Source organism: Pleurodeles waltl, chromosome 9 (genome assembly GCF_031143425.1).
Source record: "Pleurodeles waltl isolate 20211129_DDA chromosome 9, aPleWal1.hap1.20221129, whole genome shotgun sequence".
NCBI classification, from domain to species: domain Eukaryota; kingdom Metazoa; phylum Chordata; class Amphibia; order Caudata; family Salamandridae; genus Pleurodeles; species Pleurodeles waltl.
Window position 1 is genome coordinate 212497516 of NC_090448.1, and position 23424 is coordinate 212520939.

The 23424-nt window shown below is 39.7% G+C and overlaps 1 protein-coding gene across 1 annotated transcript in view; it reads right to left on the reverse strand.

The window, feature by feature from the left end:
- Positions 1–981: 981 nt before the first annotated feature.
- Positions 982–23424, reverse strand: part of LRIG1 (leucine rich repeats and immunoglobulin like domains 1) — a 216694-nt gene continuing 194251 nt past the window's right edge. Inside the window, exons 16-18 of the mRNA XM_069206570.1 lie at positions 13493–13642; positions 11871–12173; positions 982–3654 (exon numbers count right to left, since the gene is read on the reverse strand). Of these exons, the coding sequence (XP_069062671.1) occupies positions 3452–3654; positions 11871–12173; positions 13493–13642 (656 nt within the window). The 3' untranslated portion in view covers positions 982–3451. The remainder of the gene's footprint in view (positions 3655–11870; positions 12174–13492; positions 13643–23424) is intronic.

A 23424-nucleotide genomic window follows, 5' to 3' on the forward strand; every position in this document is an offset into this window, starting at 1 on the left:
AGGGTGAAAGACAATAATCTGAGGTGAAGTCTTTGTCTAGGGGCATTGTAGGCTTCAGGGAGGAGTCACAAGATATCTCCAGACTAAAGACTTCTTTGAAGAACAACACTTTGCAACCAAGCAGGAGTATGCAGGCCATGTGATCTACAGCAACACTTGCTACAAACACCTAGCTACAGTTGTCAGACAACAAACGTTCTGGAATCTTCCACTACACAGTAAAGTTCTTACATTTTTTCTCTGCAATTGAGGAACTTTGGTTTTCTCACTTGACCACTTTTTACTTTAAAAGCAAATCTGTGTTATCAGCCTTAGACTCTGCAACAACAGCATCACTTTGTTACCTACATTCAGCTTCCAAAACTCAATGCAACCTTGAACTCTTAGTCATTGCTGTGAGAATCCAAGAAGAGAGAATGAAGGAATTGAAGAAGGATGATTGTTTACACAATTAACAAGTGTGTGGTAGGAATCAGTCTTGACCTACCTAATAAATATCTAGAAAACATGCAATTGTTCAACCTTCCACAGTCATGTCTGACTCAGAATGGACTACACATTCTAGTTCAGCAACTAAGTGTGGCTTAATAGACAGTCATGGAGTATTCTGTATGTAGTGCTCCATACAATTCCCAACAAATTAAAGCACATCATTGCACCTGCATAAAGCCTTCCCAGCTGTAACTTGCACACTAGAAAGAGTCCCACTGAAAACTGAGATCACATTTTTCTCGTTTTTTATTTCCTCTTCTTCCTCTCATTTTAGTTCCTACCTGGAGCTGCAACAATTGAGACCTCTCCTATAGTTAACATTCTTCCCCCAGGGACATCCACAGTTTTCTCTTACCAACTGTAAGATGTTGGTGTGGACAGATTTTAAACTTGAGCAAGGATGGTTCTCCTACTACTGTGTGGTTCACTCTCAAGCCTCGGTGCTATTTCATTCTGTTCAGCTTACACCATAAAAAATGATCATGCAAATTGTTTAATATAGCGAACTTTAATTAAAGACACTTCAATGCCATTAGTTAGACACTTCAATATGTTACATGTTTCTCAATGTACAACATTGTACCAACTTTTTCTATAAATAAATAACTTTGTACAAAAAGTAACACTTCCTCTTTCACAATTGCCTCTCAGAAGCAGAAAATTCACATATTTTGTGGAAGTAATACCATAAAAGTTTACTCTGTCAAAAAATAAACAGTCATATATAATAATGTGTCGAATCTGATTTTAAACAGTGATGACAATATTTTTTAATGATGCCACTAGAAATATTGCCCAGATTCTCTACAAAAAGAATGACTGCTTCTCTGGTATTAGCTTTTATGTAGCATGTATGCATTCATATGTGAACACATAGAGACATGTTCACATAGGCCTCTTCACATACTACAAGTAAATGCACATTATCACGTTTATGAACTTCTTTTAAATGTCACATTGTTTTAAGTGTGCCTCTTTTCCAATTAGTGTCGGGGACTGGAGATTTATGTGTATTTAAATGTGCAACATATAATAAAATAAAAATATCTTCTCCCATCTGATGTCTTCTGAATCCATTATTACTGGTCATTCCATTGTAGTGGAAAAATACAAGTGTAGATTCTGATGCCGGAGAGAATTAACTGGTAAAATAAAACAGGGGAGGAACAGTAACTAAATAAGAACATGTTCCACATTCCATAAAGGTTCACAAACACTACCATTAGAAAAAGACATAGTTCAACTGGACTTCGGTTTTCATTTTGACTATTTTAGACAGCTGCTTTTGTATAGAAAACAATTAAATTCCTTTAGGTTCAAGGTGTCTCTCCTGCTCTCTCTGGAAACTGGCAGCCATGTTTTGGCATTCCTTCCAAAGAAAAACACCTGTTCCCCAACTGTTGATGCTTCCAATCGGTTTTTATATTACTACATTTTGGCACTCCAGAAGCCTTTTACCCACCATAAAGTGCAAATGTGTCTCAAGATAGGCATATGCAGACATATAACTTATAAGTCAAGGGTAATCTCTAGTGCCTGACTTCGTCTAAGGAAATACTGGAAGTCTAAAAATTTTGAGTCACTAGATGTGGCACTGTGAAACCTGTACAAATGGGAGATACAGAGCTTAAATTAAAAATGAACTTCAAACAAAGGAGGGGTCACTGTTAACTAAAGCTACTTTTATCAAAACGTCAGGCTCTAAATCTAACAGGACAAACTGATATAGTGTAAAACACTGGCTCTGACATGCTATTTGGGGGCAACCAATTACTAACTGAATCAGTTGCCAAAATAAACATTGTCTGCATCAGAAACTAAGTAGAAAACACTCTGAAACGGTTGAGAAAGACGATTAAGGCTGCATCACTAATTTGGAGCACTGTGTAGAGAAAGAGACCGCATAAAGCCAGTGTCTTACAAGGAGGTTAAAGGCTCTTGTGATCCAACTTGTAGGATTTGTTTCACCCATTAATAACACTGAATAATTTGCTATGCCATCTGCAGCTTTTTGGAAAAGAGTACATCTTGAAATCCTTAAGATGTAAATAATGAAAAAATACCTAGGATTAAAACCATAGGACTCATTTGTTAAATTAAAAGATGCTGTTCAACAGGTGCAGTACTAATACAGTACATGCATGAACAAAATTAAAAAGTAAGAGGCATATTCCCCAAAGTGGTACTGCTGAAACGATATCCTTTTGTAACAACGTAAACATGATATGCATTTGAATTCTGTATTTACTTTTAACATTTGGGACACAATCTGTAGGTGGTGCCTCATTTTACTCAACAAATATGTAACTGGTACAAACAATAACATTCATAAGAATCTCTGTAAAGAAATACATTTTTTCATCACCTACTCAGGTCTCCCGTACTTTGATCACTTGGCTTTTACAAGAAACTATTAGTAATTTGTTAGAACAAATTAACCGTTAATTAAAAAATTAAGTGCCATAGGTTTTAGGGAGAATTGTGAAAAGTTTTAACACTAAACTTCACCGGGATTTTTAAAAGTTCAATATATGCATTAAGGCACCAGTTGTCTTCTTAAAAGATAGCCACCTAATAAAACCAATATTTTCAAAATTGTGAAATGTCACTCAGTTACTCATGCACTAAAGGATAAAATAACCTCTGTAAAAGATATATATATATATAATATTTATATATGAAAACTCTTATGTACAATATCAAATACAAGTATTTTTACATAATATCTTGCAAACAGTGTGCTTCAAATGCAAGTCAACTGTTGAATTACCATCACTTCTCATGGAAGTTTAAAAATTATATACATTTTTGTGACGCTCGAACAGGAACGTTTCCCACACAAGCTTTTTTCCTCATAACTCGTTTGCATCCTTTCAGAGGTTGTCAATTCAAGGGAGGAGGTAGAAAAAGCCTCAGTCTTCAATGCAATTTTTTGTCCACATGGCAGTTTGCTGGATATTTAGTGTTTACTCATAACTAGAGTCATATGAGTTGGGTAGGTATCGTTTGACAATAGGAGTCTGCCTGAAGAGTCAGTCAATGGCTCCTGTAAGGTGTGTGACAATTCAGGAACCTCAGTTTTCTCCTGCAGAACACCATCTGAAAACAAGGGTTGAAAGGCTCCATTATGCTCTAATGGCATAAGCAAAGGCTGCGAAGAACCTAAAAAAAAATACAAAAAAACATTTAAAAACTCAACAATTGCAGGTGCATTCTTGAACATACACATTGTGGCTCAATAAATGAATGAGACTGATTTGACCATCTATGCTAGAAGGCACACGATCCCATAGAAAAACTTTAAAAACATTTTAAAGCCTGACTAAATTGAACTGTGTCACTACTTAAAAGATCATTTATTGACCTGCATAACTAGCATATGCCACAAAACCTTTAAGATGTGGTTAAGGAAAGTTGTGCCTTTGCTTATGAACATAACAGCGAACAGAATTCCCAACAGGTGACTGTTAATGTTTTAAAATTAATACTTCTGAAAATAATGTACAAACATTTTAGCTTTGCAAATTGATCAAAATACGCTGGTGAAGTGCTACTCAGGCCTAACAAATGAGAACAGATGCATAAGTTTTCAGTTTCTAAGAACAAAAGCGGGCACGACTAGAATGCTAAAATTTAGGTAATGTATTAAAATAAAAGTGCAGCATAACATTAAGTATACTATTTCTACTATTAGGTTGCCTATGCTTAATGGTAATGTTAATTTTTTGAATCATGCAATACTCCTACCCGCTGAGTTCCAGATATATTATCTACCAGGCCTTGATTCCACTTAAGTCTATTTCTGTCTTTATTTTAAGTTGTCTGGCTGGCTTCTTTTTTATACCATTATCAATTTCACGTTAGTAGTGTTTCTGAAAGTATATTCTTAAATAACACATTGCTGAATAGTCCTCTGTCTCTCAAGTCACAATATCCTTGAATTGCCATTCTGTATGCAAAGTAAATTTGTCATTCACTATTTGAATCTGGAATTTCAGCGTAAGAACTGTAAATAATGTTACTAAATCCTTTTCTGTAAAATGTGATACATTCTTGAACGGGGTTCAATATACCTCTGCCTTTTTAGCGTTATAACACCTCCGAAGACATAGGAATTGTTCCACATTAGGGCCGACAGCTTCATGATTCACTGACCAAAAGTTCTATAATATTTTTGTTGCTCCTCCTGCACCTAGGATGTGGTCTAAATCCTGCCTAATCTCCTTTTTGCACATATTAACACCACCTGCATTGTTTCAACTCAGAGTCTAGTATTACTATTATCATCTCTGGTGTTTCACTGTTGAGTGGTCTGAACACTAAACAGAATTAGAAAATAGAGCTGTAATAGGAGCTCCCTCAGCATGGAACAACAAAGCCAATTTTGCAAGAGGTGCTTTGCATGTTTTTAGTAGCATTTTAGCCTTTTTACATTTCCATCAGAAGTTACTGAGGACTTTCTAAGGGCAGTTCATTTAGGATATATAGAACTTGGAGCTGCAGAACTATTTAAGTAGGTTGAGTTTATGAAAAGACCCAGTTCAAAAGTGACCCACTAGCCACGTCGTCGTAATGGTCTGACTGAATTTTTTTTTTTAACGTTCCTTGGACTTTTTATGCCCAGATACTTACCATTGTTTTAAATTTAACCAATGTCATACGTATCAGACATGTTTGCAGACTTCATGTCAAAGATACATGAAGGTGTATTTGTTTTCCAATTAATCGCATAACGAGGAAAGACATTAAATTGAGCAATTGTATTTAAGATAGACAGGAAACATGTGTCTGGATAGTTCATCTACAAATAACAATACAAATAATTATTTCTTGGTGCTTCTGCTAGAACTTTAATTGCCAAGTCAAACAGTGTTGGGGTATAGGGGCGTCCCTGCTTTGTCCGTCATTCCATTGTAAAACTTTGTGCTGTTAAGTCATTTGCCAGTTTTAAATCCACTTTGGTTATAAATAATGCAAAATATAATTTTGGGAACCATTTAACTTTGAATCACATACGATAAAAATGTGCACGAGTTAGCTTCTATTTATTGGACATTACATTTATATGAGTCTTTCAAGTCAGAGTCAAACTACCTGGATTGTATATTTTTGTCATGAATGTTAATGATTAAACACCAAAGCGTCCCTAAAACATTATAAAATATAACTTTTTTGCTTTTGTGAACATGGTTTTCTATCCAATATTTTTGTGCATCTTTTCTTTGTCTATCTGTCTCATCTGTGGTAACTAGAGTTTGACAAGAACAGATTTGGTTCTGCTCACCTGTCTTTTGTCCAGATATATACATCTTTATAGTAACTGTTAAATTCCCTTCTGAATGCAACTGACATCAAACAGATAGAGTTTTAGCCTTATTGGACAATATTTTCTTTAGGGAATGTGAGATTTTCAGTTCTGTTAGCAGGTAGAATTAAGACCTGTCTGCTTACTCTGTGTAAAACTTATTTCATATTTGTGGACTATCACTTTCAGCCTTATTTCTGTGAATGATCGTTTTCTAGTACACTTTCTCCTTGTCCTTGAGCTACACTTGTTATAGGTATCAATGGTCTTAGCATGTAATTGGAAAGATAATGTTTCCTCAGTGGCAAAATTGGAGTCTGCAAAAATCACAATAGTATACTTTCATGTAGAGGAGGACAAGCCAAAGGATGGGTCACCTTTCAGAAGGATGCATTTATAACCAAAGTTATTCACAGACAAGGATGATTTATTCTCTATGCTGGGTACATAGTGCACTCTAACTGGAGGATGGGAGTGCCATTCGTATGTGCATACAGGCCTGAAGTTACAACTGATTGGCATCTGCTTCATTTCTTTCATGATGAGGTCACGAATAAAGAGCATTTGACATTGAATGTTCTGGGCCCTTCAAAGGACATGCGCTCCTGAGGCCTTCAGTATTGAAGTAGTATTGTTTTGTTGTTTATGGTGGTTCAAATACTGTTGTTAAAATGGTTCTGGCAACCGATAACCCACTGGTAGTATGTTACAATGGAGGTTAACAATACTCATTAACCACCTCTCTGACATACTACAGTTCTAATGTATTACTTTGTGCTCCTCAGTCAGCTACTTTAGGTACTTGGAAATTGGCACTCATTTTTTAAATACCTGACAATATATCTATAAAGCAGTGGGAAGCCCATCCGAAGTAGCGGGCTGTCAGACCTGGTATCTTTTGGTGTGGCTTCCCGTGACCTTTTGTTTTCTGACCTCTTGTTTTGCAGGATTAGGACTCTGTGCACCTTTTCACTGCTGACCAGTGCTAAAGTGTATGTGCTCTGGGTCTACAATGTGATACACTGGGTCTCTCCATGATTGGCATGTTTGATTTACTGGTAAAACCCCAATAAAGTGCACTATGTGTGTCCAGGGCATGTAAAACAAATGCTACTAGTGGACTTGCAGCACAGATTGTGCCACCCACTACAGTAGCCTTTCAAACATGTCTCAGACCTGCCACTGCAGAGTATGTGTGTGCAGTTTTAAACTGCCATTTCGAACAGGCTAGTGTACCTACTTGCCAGGCCCAAACCTTCCTTTTTATTACATGCAAGTCACCCTTAAGGTAGGCCCTGGTTAGCACCAAGGGCATGGTGCAATGTATTTACAATGTTGGATAGGTATTTTTAGGTTTAACATGCCCAGATAGCGATAAACTCTTAAATTTGTTTTTCACTATTGCAAGTACTATCTCTCCCATGAGTTAACACTGAGGTTACCTTCAAACATATATTTTAAGAGTAAGTTCCAATTGGGAAAAGATAGACAAATTGAGGTTGGTGTATTTGCACTCACAATTTTAAAACACATCTCTTGGTAACATTGTTTTTTACATTGCAGGTCTTAAAACACCACTTTTAGAAAGTTGGCATTTTCTTACTTTAACCATTCTGTGCGTGCCTTAGCCTGTCTCTGAACACATGTCAGGGTTTAGGTGACAGCTACACTTATGCATTCTCTCTAGACAGCCACAACACAGGAAGGGCTGTTTGTGACAGGGGATGCCTCTGCATACTGACAGCCTTCCTGGGCAGGGAGAGGTAGGTCACACTTACATCTGAATAGGCTGTGTCCTGCCCCCACACAAAGGGCTGATTTACCCTACTGGTAGTCTGGATCCAGGGCTGGGTTGAAAGGGACCCTTGTGCACTTCAGAGAGTTCCTCCGAACTCACCCCTCGTCATTGGCCTTTCTGAGTATAAGTACTGGACCTCTGACACCATATACTCAACACTTCTGGACTGAGGACATTCTGCCAAGAAGGACTGCAGTGCTGCCAGGAGGGACTGCCACTTTGCTTTGTTGGCCTGCAGCCTGCTGTTTCTTGCCTGGGAGTGAGAGGACTGGACTTAACTCTCAACATCCTGCAATTTGAAGTTTCTCCAAGGGCCTGACTGAGCTTGCCTCCTGTTTCTGAAGTATCGCGGACATGAAAAACTTCACCTGCATCTTATTACTGGGATCTGGACTCCTCTACTTTCAGTCCTGCTCTGCTAAAGTGGTGCCAAATCCAGTTCTGGACCTTAGAGGAAAGCGTGGTAGTGCAACTGAAGAACCAGACGCATCGACATGTCAATTGGAATCGACACATCCTGCTGCAGAAAGGAGGCCTTGCCACTGCCTGCACCCAAGCTGCGGACACCACTCATCAACTCACGACCCAGACTTTTGACGCAGCCAGACTTGGCCGACGCACCACTGACACATCAGAACTGCCACTCATTGCTTCTGGACATTGCCACATCAACAACATTGCCCAATCAGGAAACAACGCATCCCCTACAATAGCGACGCATCCATTCCTTTGGATTAACACATCACCCTGAGCATTGACACACAAGGCACTGTCAAGCTGGTCTGCGTGACTCCTGTACCAGTCCAGCCCACTACTGCAGTCGGACTGAACTTTTGGGTTTGGCCCAGTCCTGATAGCCCCAGTTGGAGTTATCTTCTATGCACTGCATTGGGATTAAATCTTTAAAAATTCATATCTTGACTTGTTGTATGAGGGATTTTTGTGGTTTTGGTCTTGTTTGATTAGGATTAATATTGGCTATTTTTCTAAACTGGTGCAGAGTCCTTTATGGTGTTTTCACTGTGTGTGAGCACAAATACTTTACACATTGCCTCTTTAGTTGAGCCTGCCTGCTCTGTGCCAAGATCCAAGAGGGTGAGCACAGGTAAACCTTTATTGTGTATCATACTTGCCCTAACTAGGATTGTGGTCCCTAGTTGGCCAGGGTGCAAACCTCTGCCAACTAGAAACCCACTTTCTAACATGGACACTTAATGTGAAAAAGGAAAATGTGAAAATTCAAGTCTCTACTCTGCTGCACAAATAGAAAGTGTGATGCTGGCTTCAAACAAAAAAAAGGGCAGAATCTTCAACAAAGCACATCACCTCCGAAAATGGACAACTGGATATCAACAAACATAGAGGCCACCCCACCACCTGCCAATTAAAGACTGCTGGAAAAGCAAAAGTCTGCATGAAGTTTCAATTAAAAAACAAAAACCTACACACATCCCTTCAGTTTACTTAAAAAAGGAAAAAGTGGAAACAAAAGACTTAGGAAAACACCCGCAAGGGGGCAGGAAAATGCTAATTTTGAATAAAAACAACTGACATAATTCTAATTTTATTAAAAATATTTAAAACAATTGCCTAGGAAAAGGAACATAAACGATATACCATTTAAAGAACTAGAAAGTAATATCAAACTTAATTTACTTCTTAAGAAGGCAAAATAAGGAAGTACTTAAACCATCACTAGTACAAGAAATATTAGGACGCACAGAGCGACATTCAACTGCTATGGAATTTCCAAACACCATTTACAGAGACAAACAGAATTATTTCCATTACTAAATCCAAACAGAACTGCTAAACAAAAGAAACTTTACAGCCTTGGTACCCAACCAACAAAGCCTACAAACTAAACATTGTTCTAAAACATCCAAAATAATAGTATGCACATATATGTTTGCATTTCAATCCATTTTGCACTGACTACACAAATGAGCATTGTTACTCAAATAGGGAGAACTACAAAGGCACAAAACACCTACAATACAATGAGAGACAAACTAAAACCTGCACAGTGACAAATACAGAAAATATGTACGAAAATAAGACTTCGAAAGAGGCCCAATTACAGTACATTTAAACTATCCAGCAAACTGAACCAAAAGCATGAAAAATCCAGAGTATATATTTTACCTGGCACCAAACTATAAACCTTACTGTCGCTATGTTATAGAACACATTTAATTGGTGAAAACACAATATGGTCAATCGTGAAAACTTTAAAGGATACATTAGGATTACCAGCTAAAAAAGAATAAATAACTACAACATCAAAAACATGGCACTTCAGTAACTAGTTGCCAACAATCGCTCACCTAAAAAAATTACTGCCAAATTTTAGGACAGAAAAATGACAAATAACAAGTATTCAGTCCTGTCAGAGGTACAGCAAAAAACAAATCCCAAACCAACATTTTAAATACAACAAATCAAATAGAAATACAACCTAAGATAAAATAGAATTCATCTATCATTAAACAGTACACGTTTCAACACAATGGTTTCAAATTTCAACCGTTCACAAATTAACATCTGTGGATGTAACAACATATTCAATACCCCCTTACCTATATAAATGTCAACAAAATCGAGCTCACCACAACCAAAATAAACTTTCTATGAAACTTATTCAGACTCCTATTCAGAATAAAAATGCTCATGTTTAAAAACATTTTTCGGAGTGGAGCTAGCACCAAGATGGGACAGATGTATGCTCCAGGGGCAGTACGTGGACCTGCTAGAGGGGAGGACTATGAACTGGGGTCTACAAAGCCAGACGGCTGCAGCTGAATGACCAGATGATAATGCTTCCGGAAACAGAAGAGGATCTTGAGAACAGGTCATGCAGATGTGATCTTTGCATCCAATGTGTACCTAAAGGACTGGCAGTCAGACATGTCAAAGGTCTATGTTCAGGGACTTCTACGAGTTATACACCAACACACCTTTCCCCATTGACAGAGCCCGCAGGGCGACAGCAAGACTAACAGGTGCGAGAGGTCTCTTAGACATTTTGGCCTGTCTCCACTACTTCAAAGACTAGGAGAGTGTTATGGAGATGGTCAAAGCCGGGATACAGGAATCAAAGTGCAACTATTTCAAGATCTCGCTCACAACTCTTATGAAGTGGGGATACTTTATGCCAGCAACATCCTTCCTCAAGTGTAGAGGCATCAGATATAAAAGGGTCACTCCTTTTGCATCATCTTTGAAGTGGAGGGACCGCCCGGAGCAACCAAATTTCCTGAACAGCCACCTATAATTCTATATATTTATTGAGATTGCATGTGTCATGTACCACATTTATTCCCTGTAACTTATAAATCCAGCCTCAATTGTGTACATAGTTTTGGATTATTACTGCAGATGTTTTCTAATTAGGACTCATTCTCCTTATATATTGCCTATGATTTGTAAGCTATGTGCAGTGTTCTATGTAAACCAAATAGGGGCTCTTGTACCATTCACGGGCTATATAAAAATACTCAATAACTGAAATAAATAAATGAATAAATGAAAGAAAGACTATGATGGCAAACGATGTATCAGTGGCTACCACTGCCCTCATCTAGGATCTTCCACTGCAAGGTCGTTATTTTTACAAGCAAACCTGGGCTTATAAGTGTGGGCATAATGTCTGTGCGTGTCCACCTACTGTTGGGTACACATACAAAACAGAGGTGAGAAGTTAACTGACTTCCTTTATAAAGGAAAAACATTCAAGATCAGCTTAAACAATCTACTTCCTATTATGACCCGTTCTAAAAGGAGTTTGGATAGATAGAATGACGCAGACTACGTTTTTCGGGAGTAAAGAATTATTTTAGTAAAATGTCTTGCGCATAGGCCCTCTGGTGATTATTCACTTTTGATGAATTTCGAGTGATAAAGACGTTTACTTCGTTTGTCCATAACTCACTGGACAGACTCAGTAGCATGTCAGCAATAAGTGCTGACATTTTGAGGTTTGGAGGTTTACATGCTTACGGTTTCTATTGGACTACGCTTATAAAACATTTATCACACATTCAGTTATGATCCTACAAAACATTTTATATTATTTGTGCTAGTGTCCAAACATGCATCCAGGCAAATTTGTTAATCAAAAACTACGTTTGTTTCATTATAGAGAAGCATTCACACACATCAAGTGCCAGTAAGCATCCAAGCAAATCTTTGTACAATACATTTTGAAAGGAACGGCCCATGCAAAAGACGACAATCTTCACCAAGTTAAAAAAAATATGAATACAATGCATGTACCTTCTCTTGAAGAATCCAGCCCGTGTAAGTGTTGTAGATATGCTACTGGTATCCTGTCATGATTACTGGGGTACACTGGTCCATTGCTATCCGCTCTCAAACTCGATAATGGCTTTCCATTGCACTGCCGCAAGTTTAGCATACTATCATTCTCATCATCACTTGTGCTCAGTCCTTTGCTGCTTGGCATCTTCTTCTGAGATCTATTATCCACGGATTTAAAAGTCTTGGGATCAATACCTCTCTCGTTGTAAATATCAGTATGTTCGCTGCAATCTGGGCATGTAACAGGCAGGCTATACCCTTCAAGACAAAAAAACGAAATTGGCAATCATTTTAATTTATAGCTCCAACACTGTTTGGTTTTCTCGATTGACCTTTACTGCCCTTGTTCACAAAAAGGTGTCAGTAAAGAGTCATCACTTAGCCCATAAGCTGTTTTATAAATAAATGAACACTATCTTTATAGCTTCGACTGTGGTATGCTCAAAATACATGTTTAGTTGAATATGCTATTTATAAGTTATATTATATCCACTCTAGTTAACTGTAAAGGGCATGTCAAGCACAATACTCCCTGAAGCTTCCCACAGACCCGATTGTTGTGATTTGCTCAATTGTGTTAACTGACATAGGGGTAGGAGGGACGCTGTCTTGTGAGCAGAACTGTAGATGGTGTTTCCTCACATATCTGCTTTTGAGGGCAAGCACTTTACACATCTCAGTGCGGTAAATCACTCTCCACGTGAAGAAAGATCATGCAGCGAGAGTGGTAATGCAGATCTGGGTATCACTCGTTTAAGAGCCGCAAATACTGCTAGCTCCTGTATCATTATCTGTCATTACTAGCACTTTTTTTTTTTTTTTAACTAAAAAACATTTTACGTTCTGACACTTGTAGTTTTGTGTTTTCCCTGTTACAACCATGGGCTTCCAATTTACAGGATGAAATGTGCTGCAGTTAAGTAGGACACCTATAAAGTGCCACATGATTCAAGCTAAAAACGCAAACGGTAAAGTTAAAACATTAAATTGTTAAATAATTTAACCCTACTGGAAACCTTCAACGATAACTGCCTATAACTACAACAAATAAATAAATGAATGTCATGGCGCTAATATTTTTGGTTTAGGTTGGTTGGCGCTATTTTTTATATTTGAAAATACGTTTAGAGTCAGTATATAGCTGCAAAAATAATATTTTTGTTAGCTACCTTCTTGTTTTGGTCAATGGCATGTCATTTGACAGTTGCAAAAAAAAGAGTGGCATTTGAGTTCTTGTATATCAATATATCAAAACTCTGCGTACAATTTATAAGAATTCAAATAAAGAAAAATCTCCCACATTCTAAGAAAAATATTATGTTTTCTCACTATCTATATTAGCTGCAACATGCGGTCTTCTGGTGGTCATTGCCAACCTTTTCAGTAAGTGGGTATCAGCATTTTGAATATATATCACGACTATTTTTGTGAAAGAAGTCCTCTGTTCTGCTTATGGGTAATAACTAAATTCATGCACTGCTAATCTAGGATTTATTTATATATCCAAAGAGATAGAAGCATTAATTTTGCAAGGACATAGAGATCAATGTACTTTCAAATAATAAGTGCCTTCCTACCGGTATTATCTGGACCAAGAATTCCATCTTCTGCTTCTTCCATTTTGCAAGTGGTGTGAGTATTGCAATCTTTATATTGCATTGACTGTCTACATGAATCACTATGTATTTCCATAGTTGGGGGCTCTGTAACATCACTCTTGCATACACCTAAAGGAAACGTACGACAATTGTATTAGAAACATTTTTATTAACTATGATTAACATAGCATGCAGTCGATGAATTACTGACAAAACAAAGCCCAATTTAGGAAACAAAATTAAATCCCATTAACAGCCTAAATTCTAGCTTTAACTGTGTCACACAAAGTGAATTGTTCTTATTATATTCAGCAATACGTCTATCACAGAATTATCACTTATGGCTCTAGGCATGATTTACAAAATGGCACTACCTGGCAGAACTCAGATTGGAGGTACTGCTAGAGTGTTTCTGACAGGCAGATGCCTTGAGGATACCACAGATGCCACCTTAGATGTGGGTCGGGTGCTCCCTTTCAAAGTGGGGCTGAATGCAAAGCATAATAAAAACCGATGTATGACGTTATCTTTTTGGTACTGGTGGCCTCAGCAGGCTTGATCAGCCACTTGGCTGACAAAAGTATCACCAAAATTTACTTCTGTTAGATGCAGATCCACGTTTCAATCTAGATAAATGTTCAGGGTGCATTTTTCATCCAAACTGTGGAGGATTTCCTTAATCAAGGCTGAATATGCACATGGAAAATTGTTGGGAGAACGTGTTCATCATTCAAATGCAATTCCAACATCACTTTCACAACAAAGGAATGCGCGGGGAAGGGGGTCTAGGAGAACTATCCTGTCACACCATGGAATCATCATTATGGGCTCTGAGGTATAAACTAGCTTACGTGGCTAGCCAATGTTATTGCAAGCAGGAACACCATGTTAAGCAACAGACAATTTCATGTACCGGATGGCATTGCTTCAAAAGATGTGTTCATCAAATTGTCCTGACCCTGATTCAGATCCATGAGGTCTGTGGGATGACGTTTTGAGAGAAGCAAATGTTCTAGGTGCATTTGTGGTTTCTTCATGAACTCGTTTGCCTAGGAGCAAGATTCCGGAGGTATTTTCCTTAGGTCCCAACTGCTCCAGGTTAGGACTGGCAGGTATCCACTTTTACCCTTTTCTCCACCAGTTGACCTGTGAAGGGCATCGTTTACTGATCAAGTAAAGTGGTTAGTGCTCTTCACTAGTGTCCAGTGATGGATCTTCAGGCATTTGTCATTTTACTGGGTTCTAAAGGAGGACTGCCTCCGAGTTGTCCTGTTAGAAGTCTACTCACTAAAAGGGTGGTGCTTTCTGTCTTTCCGAATACAGGAGTTCTACCCTGCTAAGGGGAGAAGGACATTATCCATCTGCAGTCACTGAAGTACGTAAAAGTAAAAAAAAAAAAATCATACAAAAGCTGGCCAGATCCATTAGAGTAAGAAGACTGGCCTCTACGTAATCGTCTGACCCTCTAAATCAGAGGCGTTAAAAGGAAAGGTGTACAGAAATGCACTAAACTATTCCAACAAAAAGACAGCCCCTTACAATCCAGGTGTATTACTAATCCATGAAAGTGAATGGTTTGCATGTGCAAAGAGTTACAAAAGAATCTCCTATTCATGCCACAAACAGAGAAGCTGTTTGCTTTGTTGTCACTGGTGCACAAAACCAGAAGGCATACACTTTATAACAAAAACAACTTCCAGCACCTCTGACAGCTAACACAGCTCGACGGAGTAAGTACTCCATGGTTCATGAAGTAGAAGTAAAATGTGGTGTTGTCTGTAAGGACTATCCCCATACTAAATAGTCGCACTGGTAGAAACACCTTCAATGCTCAGAACAGTGCCTTGAGGTTCAACAGATATGTGCAGAGATGTTTCAGATTTGTTCCACAAAAAAGTGATGAAGAGATACCCAAAATATGACCTCAGATGTACTCTGGAGTAGGTGGCCACAGCTGCGTATGGGGAAACCAAACGTTTGCATGCCCACCATTACAAAGATAGGACCAAGAATGATCAACATGAGGTTCGACTGATTATTTAGTGAACTGCTGTCATCCGCTGCATAACAGCGCTGCTGGTCATGGCAAAAAGGAAAAACTCTAGCCTTGAATGTACAGGAGGTCTTTGCTAGCAGAGGAAAGTAGATATCTTGACAACAACCATTAGACAGCACTCAGGAGACATGGCACTGACCAGCTCCATTTTATAATGCAGTGGGACCTCAGTCATTAAGAGAACAAACAACGTCTTCATATTAAACGTAGAGCTGAGGGGCTACATAACTTTGTATTGAACTTTCAGGTTCAGGTCAGAGGACCTGTCAGATGACTGACAGATTGTCAAATTAGAGTCATGGTCCTGGTTTCCATTACCATGACTTCACTGGATACAAGCAACTTCTGTTCTTCTGCATATTTGCTTCTGTTGAGCATGAAAATCTACATTTGGTCATAGTATGAGAGCAAGGATGTGTACTGGTCAAATTAGGGCTAGAGCTGGAGACCATGTGTATTTATGATGGCTTTGGCCGGCCTAAGTGAGCGACCTCAAGACTAGCAAATATTCTTCCACAGGTGTCCAGACACTTGGCCTTCTTGGCTTTGTAGAATGACAATGTTTTTGCATTCAGAGAAGCCTCCAGAATCACCAAAGACCAAGTAGGAATATTCCTGACACCCAGTCACTGTGATTGTTGGATCAAAATTGTTTCCCCCCCAACTATACTGAGCTTTTCTATGAACCTAAAGGGTCTATGGCCCATCCTAGCTTCAAAGGAGGTTTTGTGGTCACTCAAGAACAGATGTCCCAAGTTTCTGTTTGGGCACCTTGGTCATGATCGAAAGCACGCCCAAATGCTGTTATGGCATAATAACAGCTCACTGGGTCCAGGTCCTGTCACCAGTACTAATCTCTGCATGTGTCCAGTTCTTCCATATGAGCAGGCAGTGGACAGACTCATGAGAGTCAATAGGCTGGGCCACAGAGACTGGTGCCAACTCTTGCTTTTACAGAAGCAGTCTTTGGCAAGGTCATGTACTACTTGGTATAGTGTTCTTATGTTTAAGAGAAAAAAGTGAAGTGAAATAAGACACCAAATCCAAAAGCCAAAAATATAAATCTCTTTTACTCCTAGGTTACATACGTCTTACTCAGTGCCCAAATGTTGGGGTTGGAGGGAGGTAAATCAAGTTTAAGAAATCGCATAGTGGGGTTGGTGGTGGTTTGGAGGGGGTTGCAAAACTGTAAGGCTTCTAAAGCCAAAAATACGGTGTGAGGCTTCTAATGGACTTGAAAGATTATCTGTATTACCAACAACAGAATATTCTTGTAAACAGCCTCTATTGGACCCACATTACCAACATATCCTTTAAATGGGGTAGGAAAGCACCAAGCCATGTAATACATAACTGAAATAAGGACACCAGACCTGCAACCATCTACTTAATGATCTAAGGGCAGCAATCTGCTTGCTCTTTTCGGAACGTACCTCCTTCATGACATCCACCAATATGGATCCCCAATTATACTTTGTAGGAAATAAATACTTCAATTCAGATGTACAAAGCCGTTTTGTGGTTGCAAACCCTGTGATTTGTAAAGTCACATGGTTGGTGGCCTCAGCATTTCAGACTCTTACAATGGGTTTTGTGATCCAGTCTGAATCTCTTTTACAAGAGTGTGTTAGAGAGGTATCCTCTCCTAACTGCAAGTTGCAATGGTGCGTAAGAATTGTTTGCTTCTGCAAATATGGTCACAAATCATTCATGAATTACCAACACTTCAAAGAAGATGGTAGCTGATTTGTAAAGGTGACAACTTCCTCTTTGTGGTGGCTTTGGGGGAATCAGTCACCGATCCCAAGAGCTACTATTATGTTTTCCCAAAAATAAAGTTTTTTTAATCTAAATTTTTGAGACCCTGAAGCAGTGCAAGTCATTAACAAGAAAGGCATTGGCTATTTTCACTAACACTCGTGCACGTGGGAGTGCTAAATTTGTTGCTTGGTTATGTATGGCACTTTCTCCCCCTTTAGGAGTGGTCATAGATATGCCAAAGGGAACGCACAATGTTGCAGCTTAATGGTTGCACCTATCCATACCACAGACAGATTAGACACTCTTGGGCAAGTTAATCAGCTGTTTTACTACCCTGGTTTGAAAAAAAACTAAAAGCTCATTTCTTTTTGATATATTGAGTAAGTTGTACTCCGTGGAATATGACTCCCGAACTCGGGTGTCGGCTGTGCCACCTTTGACCTGCAGTTCGCAGGGCACCTGCATTGAATTTCCATTATGTTTGAGTATGGGTCCGCAACCAGTGCAACACCAAACTTGTTGCTTCATACTATGCATGTATCTAGACCAACTGTAGACTGACGAAATATTGTATATACACATTGTATGCTGGCACAATACGAACCATACTTTGTATCATTTGAAATGCCAATAAAACAAAAGTGTTAAAAAAAATGTATGGCACTTTCATGGGCTATTACAAAGCAGCCATATTCTCAGTATAAATGTCAGAAAATTAAGTTTATTTCCCTATACAATGAATTTGTTACGTAGTAATTAGGCAATAACCAACATAGTGATTACACAGTAGCCAATGTAGTAACGAGGCAATAGCCAACGTGTGGTTTGTGACAAAAGATCCTATTTCATCAATTAAATACATTCCACTCCTAATGTATGAATTAATAAATAAAAAGGTATTTGTAAAGTGTGCAGCTACTCAGAGTATCTTGGAGCTAAGCAACCAGGTATGCCAACCTACGTGCTTATGGAGAGATAAACAAAAAGGTTTAAGTGCGAGGAACCAGCATCAGAGACTTAAATAAAATGCTCTTTTTAATAGGCAGCCAATGCAAGTGCAAAAGGTATGTGGAGATGGAAACACAACGAGGTAATTTGAATGGAAGGCTTGCAATTGCATTCTGAACCACCTGCAAGTGCTTGATAAGGCTGTCCAGTAAAGCAGAGATATAGACTATTGGCACAGTCCAACCTAGAAGCAATTAATGCATGGACCACCTTTCTTAGAGCATCGAATGGATACAAATAAAGGATTTTCCTTAGCGCCATCATTGTAGCAGGACAAGAGCTGACCATAGCCCATACCTGGGGCTGAATGGAAAGTCGATGGTCAAATCTGACTTCCCCATTCGTGCCCACCCCAGCAATACATATGGCCAACAACTATCCCACCACCAAGTAGGAACCGAACCAAACAGAAAATGTTCTGTTGTATCAGTTACACAGCACGTTATTGGCACACATCCATTACCTCACTGCTCCCACAGATACCTTAAAAGACTTCTGAGCAGATATAGAGCTTTTCTCATATGAAAAGAGGAGCTGAGTGTTATTTGCTTAAGAGATTATCTTAATACCACAGGACCAACCAATGCACCTAATGGGGACATATAGATATTAAATAGAGTCGGGCTTAGAGATGACCACTGATGTTCTCGCAACTTTTACAGCATTGGTAGCAGATGAATAAGGGGTCATCCAGATGGCTTGTCCCCTGTTGTCAAGAAAAATAACAAACCATTCGAAAGCCAGAACTCACACTCCAATAACAGAGAGACATTTTAAAAGAATGGCATACGAGAGACAAATGCCACAGAGAGATCTAGGCCCATATTTATACTTTTTGACGCTAAACTGCGCTAACGCAGTTTAGCGTCAAAAAATTTAGCGCCGTCTAACGCCATTCTGAAGCGCCATGCGGGCGCCGTATTTATGGAATGGCGTTAGCCGGCGCAAGCAGACCGGCGCTGCCTGGTGTGCGTGGAAAAAAACCACGTAGACCAGGCAGCGCCGGCGTTGGGCAAAAATGACGTTAGGGCGTCTTAAAATGGGGCAAGTCAGGTTGAGGCAAAAAAATCGCCTCAACCCGATTTGTTCCATTTTTTTACGACGCCCAGACGCCATTTCATGACTCCTGTCTTAGTAAAGACAGGAGTCATGCCCCCTTGCCCAATGGCCATGCCCAGGGGACTTGTGTCCCCTGGGCATGGTCATTGGGCATAGTGGCATGTAGGGGGGCACAAATAAGGCCCCCCTATGCCACCCAAAAAAAATAAACAAATATATAAAATTATACTTACCTGAACTTACCTGAATGTCCCTGGGGTGGGTCCCTCCATCCTTGGGTGTCCTCCTGGGGTGGGCAGGGGTGGCAGGGGGGTTCCCTGGGGGCAGGGGAGGGCACCTGTGGGCTCATTTTGAGCCCACAGGCCCCTTAACGCCTACCCTGACCCAGGCGTTAAATAGTGGCGCAAATGCGGGGTTTTTTGACCCGCCAACTCCCGGGCGTGATTTTTGCCCGGGAGTATAAATACGACGCATTTGCGTCGCCGTCATTTTTTTAGACGGGAACGCCTTCCTTGCATCTCATTAACGCAAGGAAGGCGTTCACGCAAAAAAATGACGCTATTTGCCAATACTTTGGCGCTAGACGCGTCTAACGCCAAAGTATAAATATGGCGTTAGTTTTGCGCCGAATTTGCGTCGAAAAAAAACGACGCTAATTCGGCGCAAACGGAGTATAAATACGGGCCCTAGTACATAAAAGTTATCATTATTTCCTTGAGCCGGAGCCAGCTTTATGGAAACTGAGACCTCCAAAAGCACTTTTTCCATACTGGACCTGAGAAGGAAGCCTGACTTAGAAGAATGGAAAAAACTTGATTTCTCTAAATACTCTGAAAAGTGGGCATTGATATTTTTTAACCAGCATTTTCGAGGCAGAAGAGAAATACGTTCTGGCTACTGAAATTTAGACCAATCAGCTGAAAGCAAGGGCATCTATATTTACATCAACTACCACACTACGGGTGGGTATAAGAAGATTAGCCAACTCCCAAAGCTGCTTGATTTCATTCTAGGTGTGAGAAAGAAAACCTAGAATAAGCTTCTCCTGTATGGATTTATCTTTGCCAGGCCCAGAAAAAGGAATCAAGCAGTGCTCTAATCATCTACCCATCATAGGATCCCCCCACCCATAGTGCATTGTTAGAGAGGCTAAGACCAACCTTGTGCCCAATATAACATATAGGGGTGGCAACATAAGGAAAAAGGAGTATGTAATGTCTCAATTAGCAAGGTGAGCCTTAAAGTCATCAACATGCAAATTAAAAACCCAAGTAGGGTAATATTAGTATACTGCAAAGTCCTATGAGCCAGGGCGTCATCTAAAGATTTATGGATGTTGCTAACATAACCTGGGGGACGATGCACTGGAGCTCCGGCAAAAGAAACCTGCAGCACAATGGAAATGCAGGCGCCCAAGACCTCTGCCTCTCTGTGACCCCAGTGTGAAAGAAGAGCATTTAAACCTATGTGCATTGGCAATCGCCAGCCCAGCTTCTTTTTTTACCTTCTCTTACAAAACGAAAACACGCCAAATTCCCAGGGAAGGCCAGCTGAATGTCAGGGGAAGAAGACTCTCCCATGCAAGTCTCTGCCCTAATTAAAACATCCCCCTGGTCCCCCTCAAGAAGATTATAGATATGTAAGTCATGTTTATGGTGGGTCCGAATGCTAATTAAAGCAGCTTTGATGTAACAGACAGTTCACTGAGAAACTAAGCTATCCTCCTCCGTCGCCTTACCTATAAAGGTGTATTCCTTAGGGAGGAATAAATGGCAGAAACGATTGAAGAGGGAACCAAAGAATTCACCGCAAAGGCCTTGCCCCTACACATATTAGAGGGACTAAAGCCAAGAAGCTCTGTGGCCGAGAAGCAATATTGCTGTCCGGACTCTGTTGGCAAGCAGGCAGCATGGCAGGCGCTTGCCGCGACCTGGACACCGACGGGCTAGCGTTTAGAGGTGCCACTGGCACACCACCAGAGGGCCTGCTGCGCCTCAGTCTCGGAGCCTCTTTTTAAGGAGAGTGCACATTTCTAATTTATATATACACTAAGAAATCAGAATGGCTTACATAAAAATGTACTGGATGTAACATGCTGTTTTTGGCATTGTGTAGTGAGGAGAGAAACATCCCAACACGTAGCCCCTCCAGTTTCTTTTGTATAGGAGCACAAGTGTGTATATAGGCGTAACAGTGTTCATCTTAACAGCACTCTGTACAATAACATAAGTGGGTGCACCATCAACAAATGATGATACAAATGTTTGGCCGATAACAAATATATACATAGTAATACATATTTAGAGTAAAAAAAAAAAAAGCGTGATGTAACATACCGGCAACTATGATAGAAACACAATTAGATCAGGATCAATGCGTACTCTAGAAAATGCATGTGTAGTAAAACATGTGAACAAGGGAGATTTTTCTTGTAGCGCTAAACAGTATATGGCATACATTCTGCAAGCTCGTATGCCCTTCAGGATCCTCCTAATTGCCAATCAGTGTATACACTTTCTGCCCACCGATCCTCAAACTCATAAGCACTGTACCCTTCTTCCCAATAAATCAGAAGATTAGTTTGAGTCTAAACTAATTCGTTCTTATCCCTTGCTTTCAACAATGAGCTATTTAAGTGAACTCTCTAACCCATCCTCTCTTTCAGCTACATTCCCTATGGCCAAACATAGTACCATGGTCCCAATGGAGGGGGTTCCCTCAACGTACCCTAGGGCAGACCCCCAGACAAGAATAAGGACAATCTATACAGAACACAGAGCTATTTGCAACAAGGCAGCAGACTCTGAAGCCAGACCGGATGTCTATTTCAAGTCCATCTACAATTTCCTCATGTGAAAAGGCTAGTAATATGAAACTTTGATTTTAATTCTGTTATGCAATGCTGCATTTGAATATACAATAACATATTATATGCACATGCAAGGACAATCAATTTGGTATCCTACAAGCTGTTTTGTGATGTACCTCTGCAATGTAGTATTCAATAGAAATTAAATGAACAAAGTTTCAGGATGAGCACAAGTAAAACAAAAAGCTGAAAAGACTAACTGCTGTAGCATTCATGACTTGTCGTTAAATCTTAATTCCATCAGTATCAGTGGACAGCCTCAGAAGCTCTTGTGCACACAACAAGCCACTAAGATGGCTAAACACAGAATGCTAAGACCACGTGGCATTTATTTACAGTCATGTTTCCCATGACCCAACAATACATTGTAGACAGTACCCATCAAACGCAGCATCAAAGCCAAATCATTGACTAAGCTTTGTCACAAGAGCAAGCACACTCCTTACACAAACCTACATCAGAAAACAAAGTGCATTTCAGATAAAGCATTCTGCATCCACTCCCACACAATGTTCTGTAACTATATATTTGTCAAAGAACACAGCACCAAAAGGAGACACTACAAACAAGGCAAAATTAAACTATTTAAGCTGCAGACCGAAATGAATGAATAGATCATACATCACACATAATCATACCTAATGTTTCAATACAAGGTTACTTAGCAGGACTGAATCAGAATGATCCGTGTACTAAAACTCGACAGAACAGAGAGATCATTGGTGCGTAAAAGCAACGAATTACGACCACAATTCCAATCTTGAGCCAATGTCCTACTGCAGTGGTTCCCAACCTGTGGTCCGGGGACCCATAGGGGTCTGTGATGCCTCCTCAGGGGGGTCCACGACTGCTTAGAAAATTAAATAATATTAACAAATTAGGTCCCCAGCTTTCAGTAATGACTTAGTAAGGGATCCTCGAATTCCAATAATTATTCCGTTGGGGTCCACTAGGTCCAGTAATGATAAAGTGGGGGCCCACAGATGTCAAAAGGTGGGAACCACTGGCCTACTGCAAGAAAAAAGCCTCCGAGACCACTGAGAGCACCTTACAGCTGAAGATCTCTAGATAAATTATGGCATCATAGAGTAACCTATTTAAGAGCACTACCTGGAACACACTGTATAGTAACAAACACTTCAACAAATGGAAGAGCTG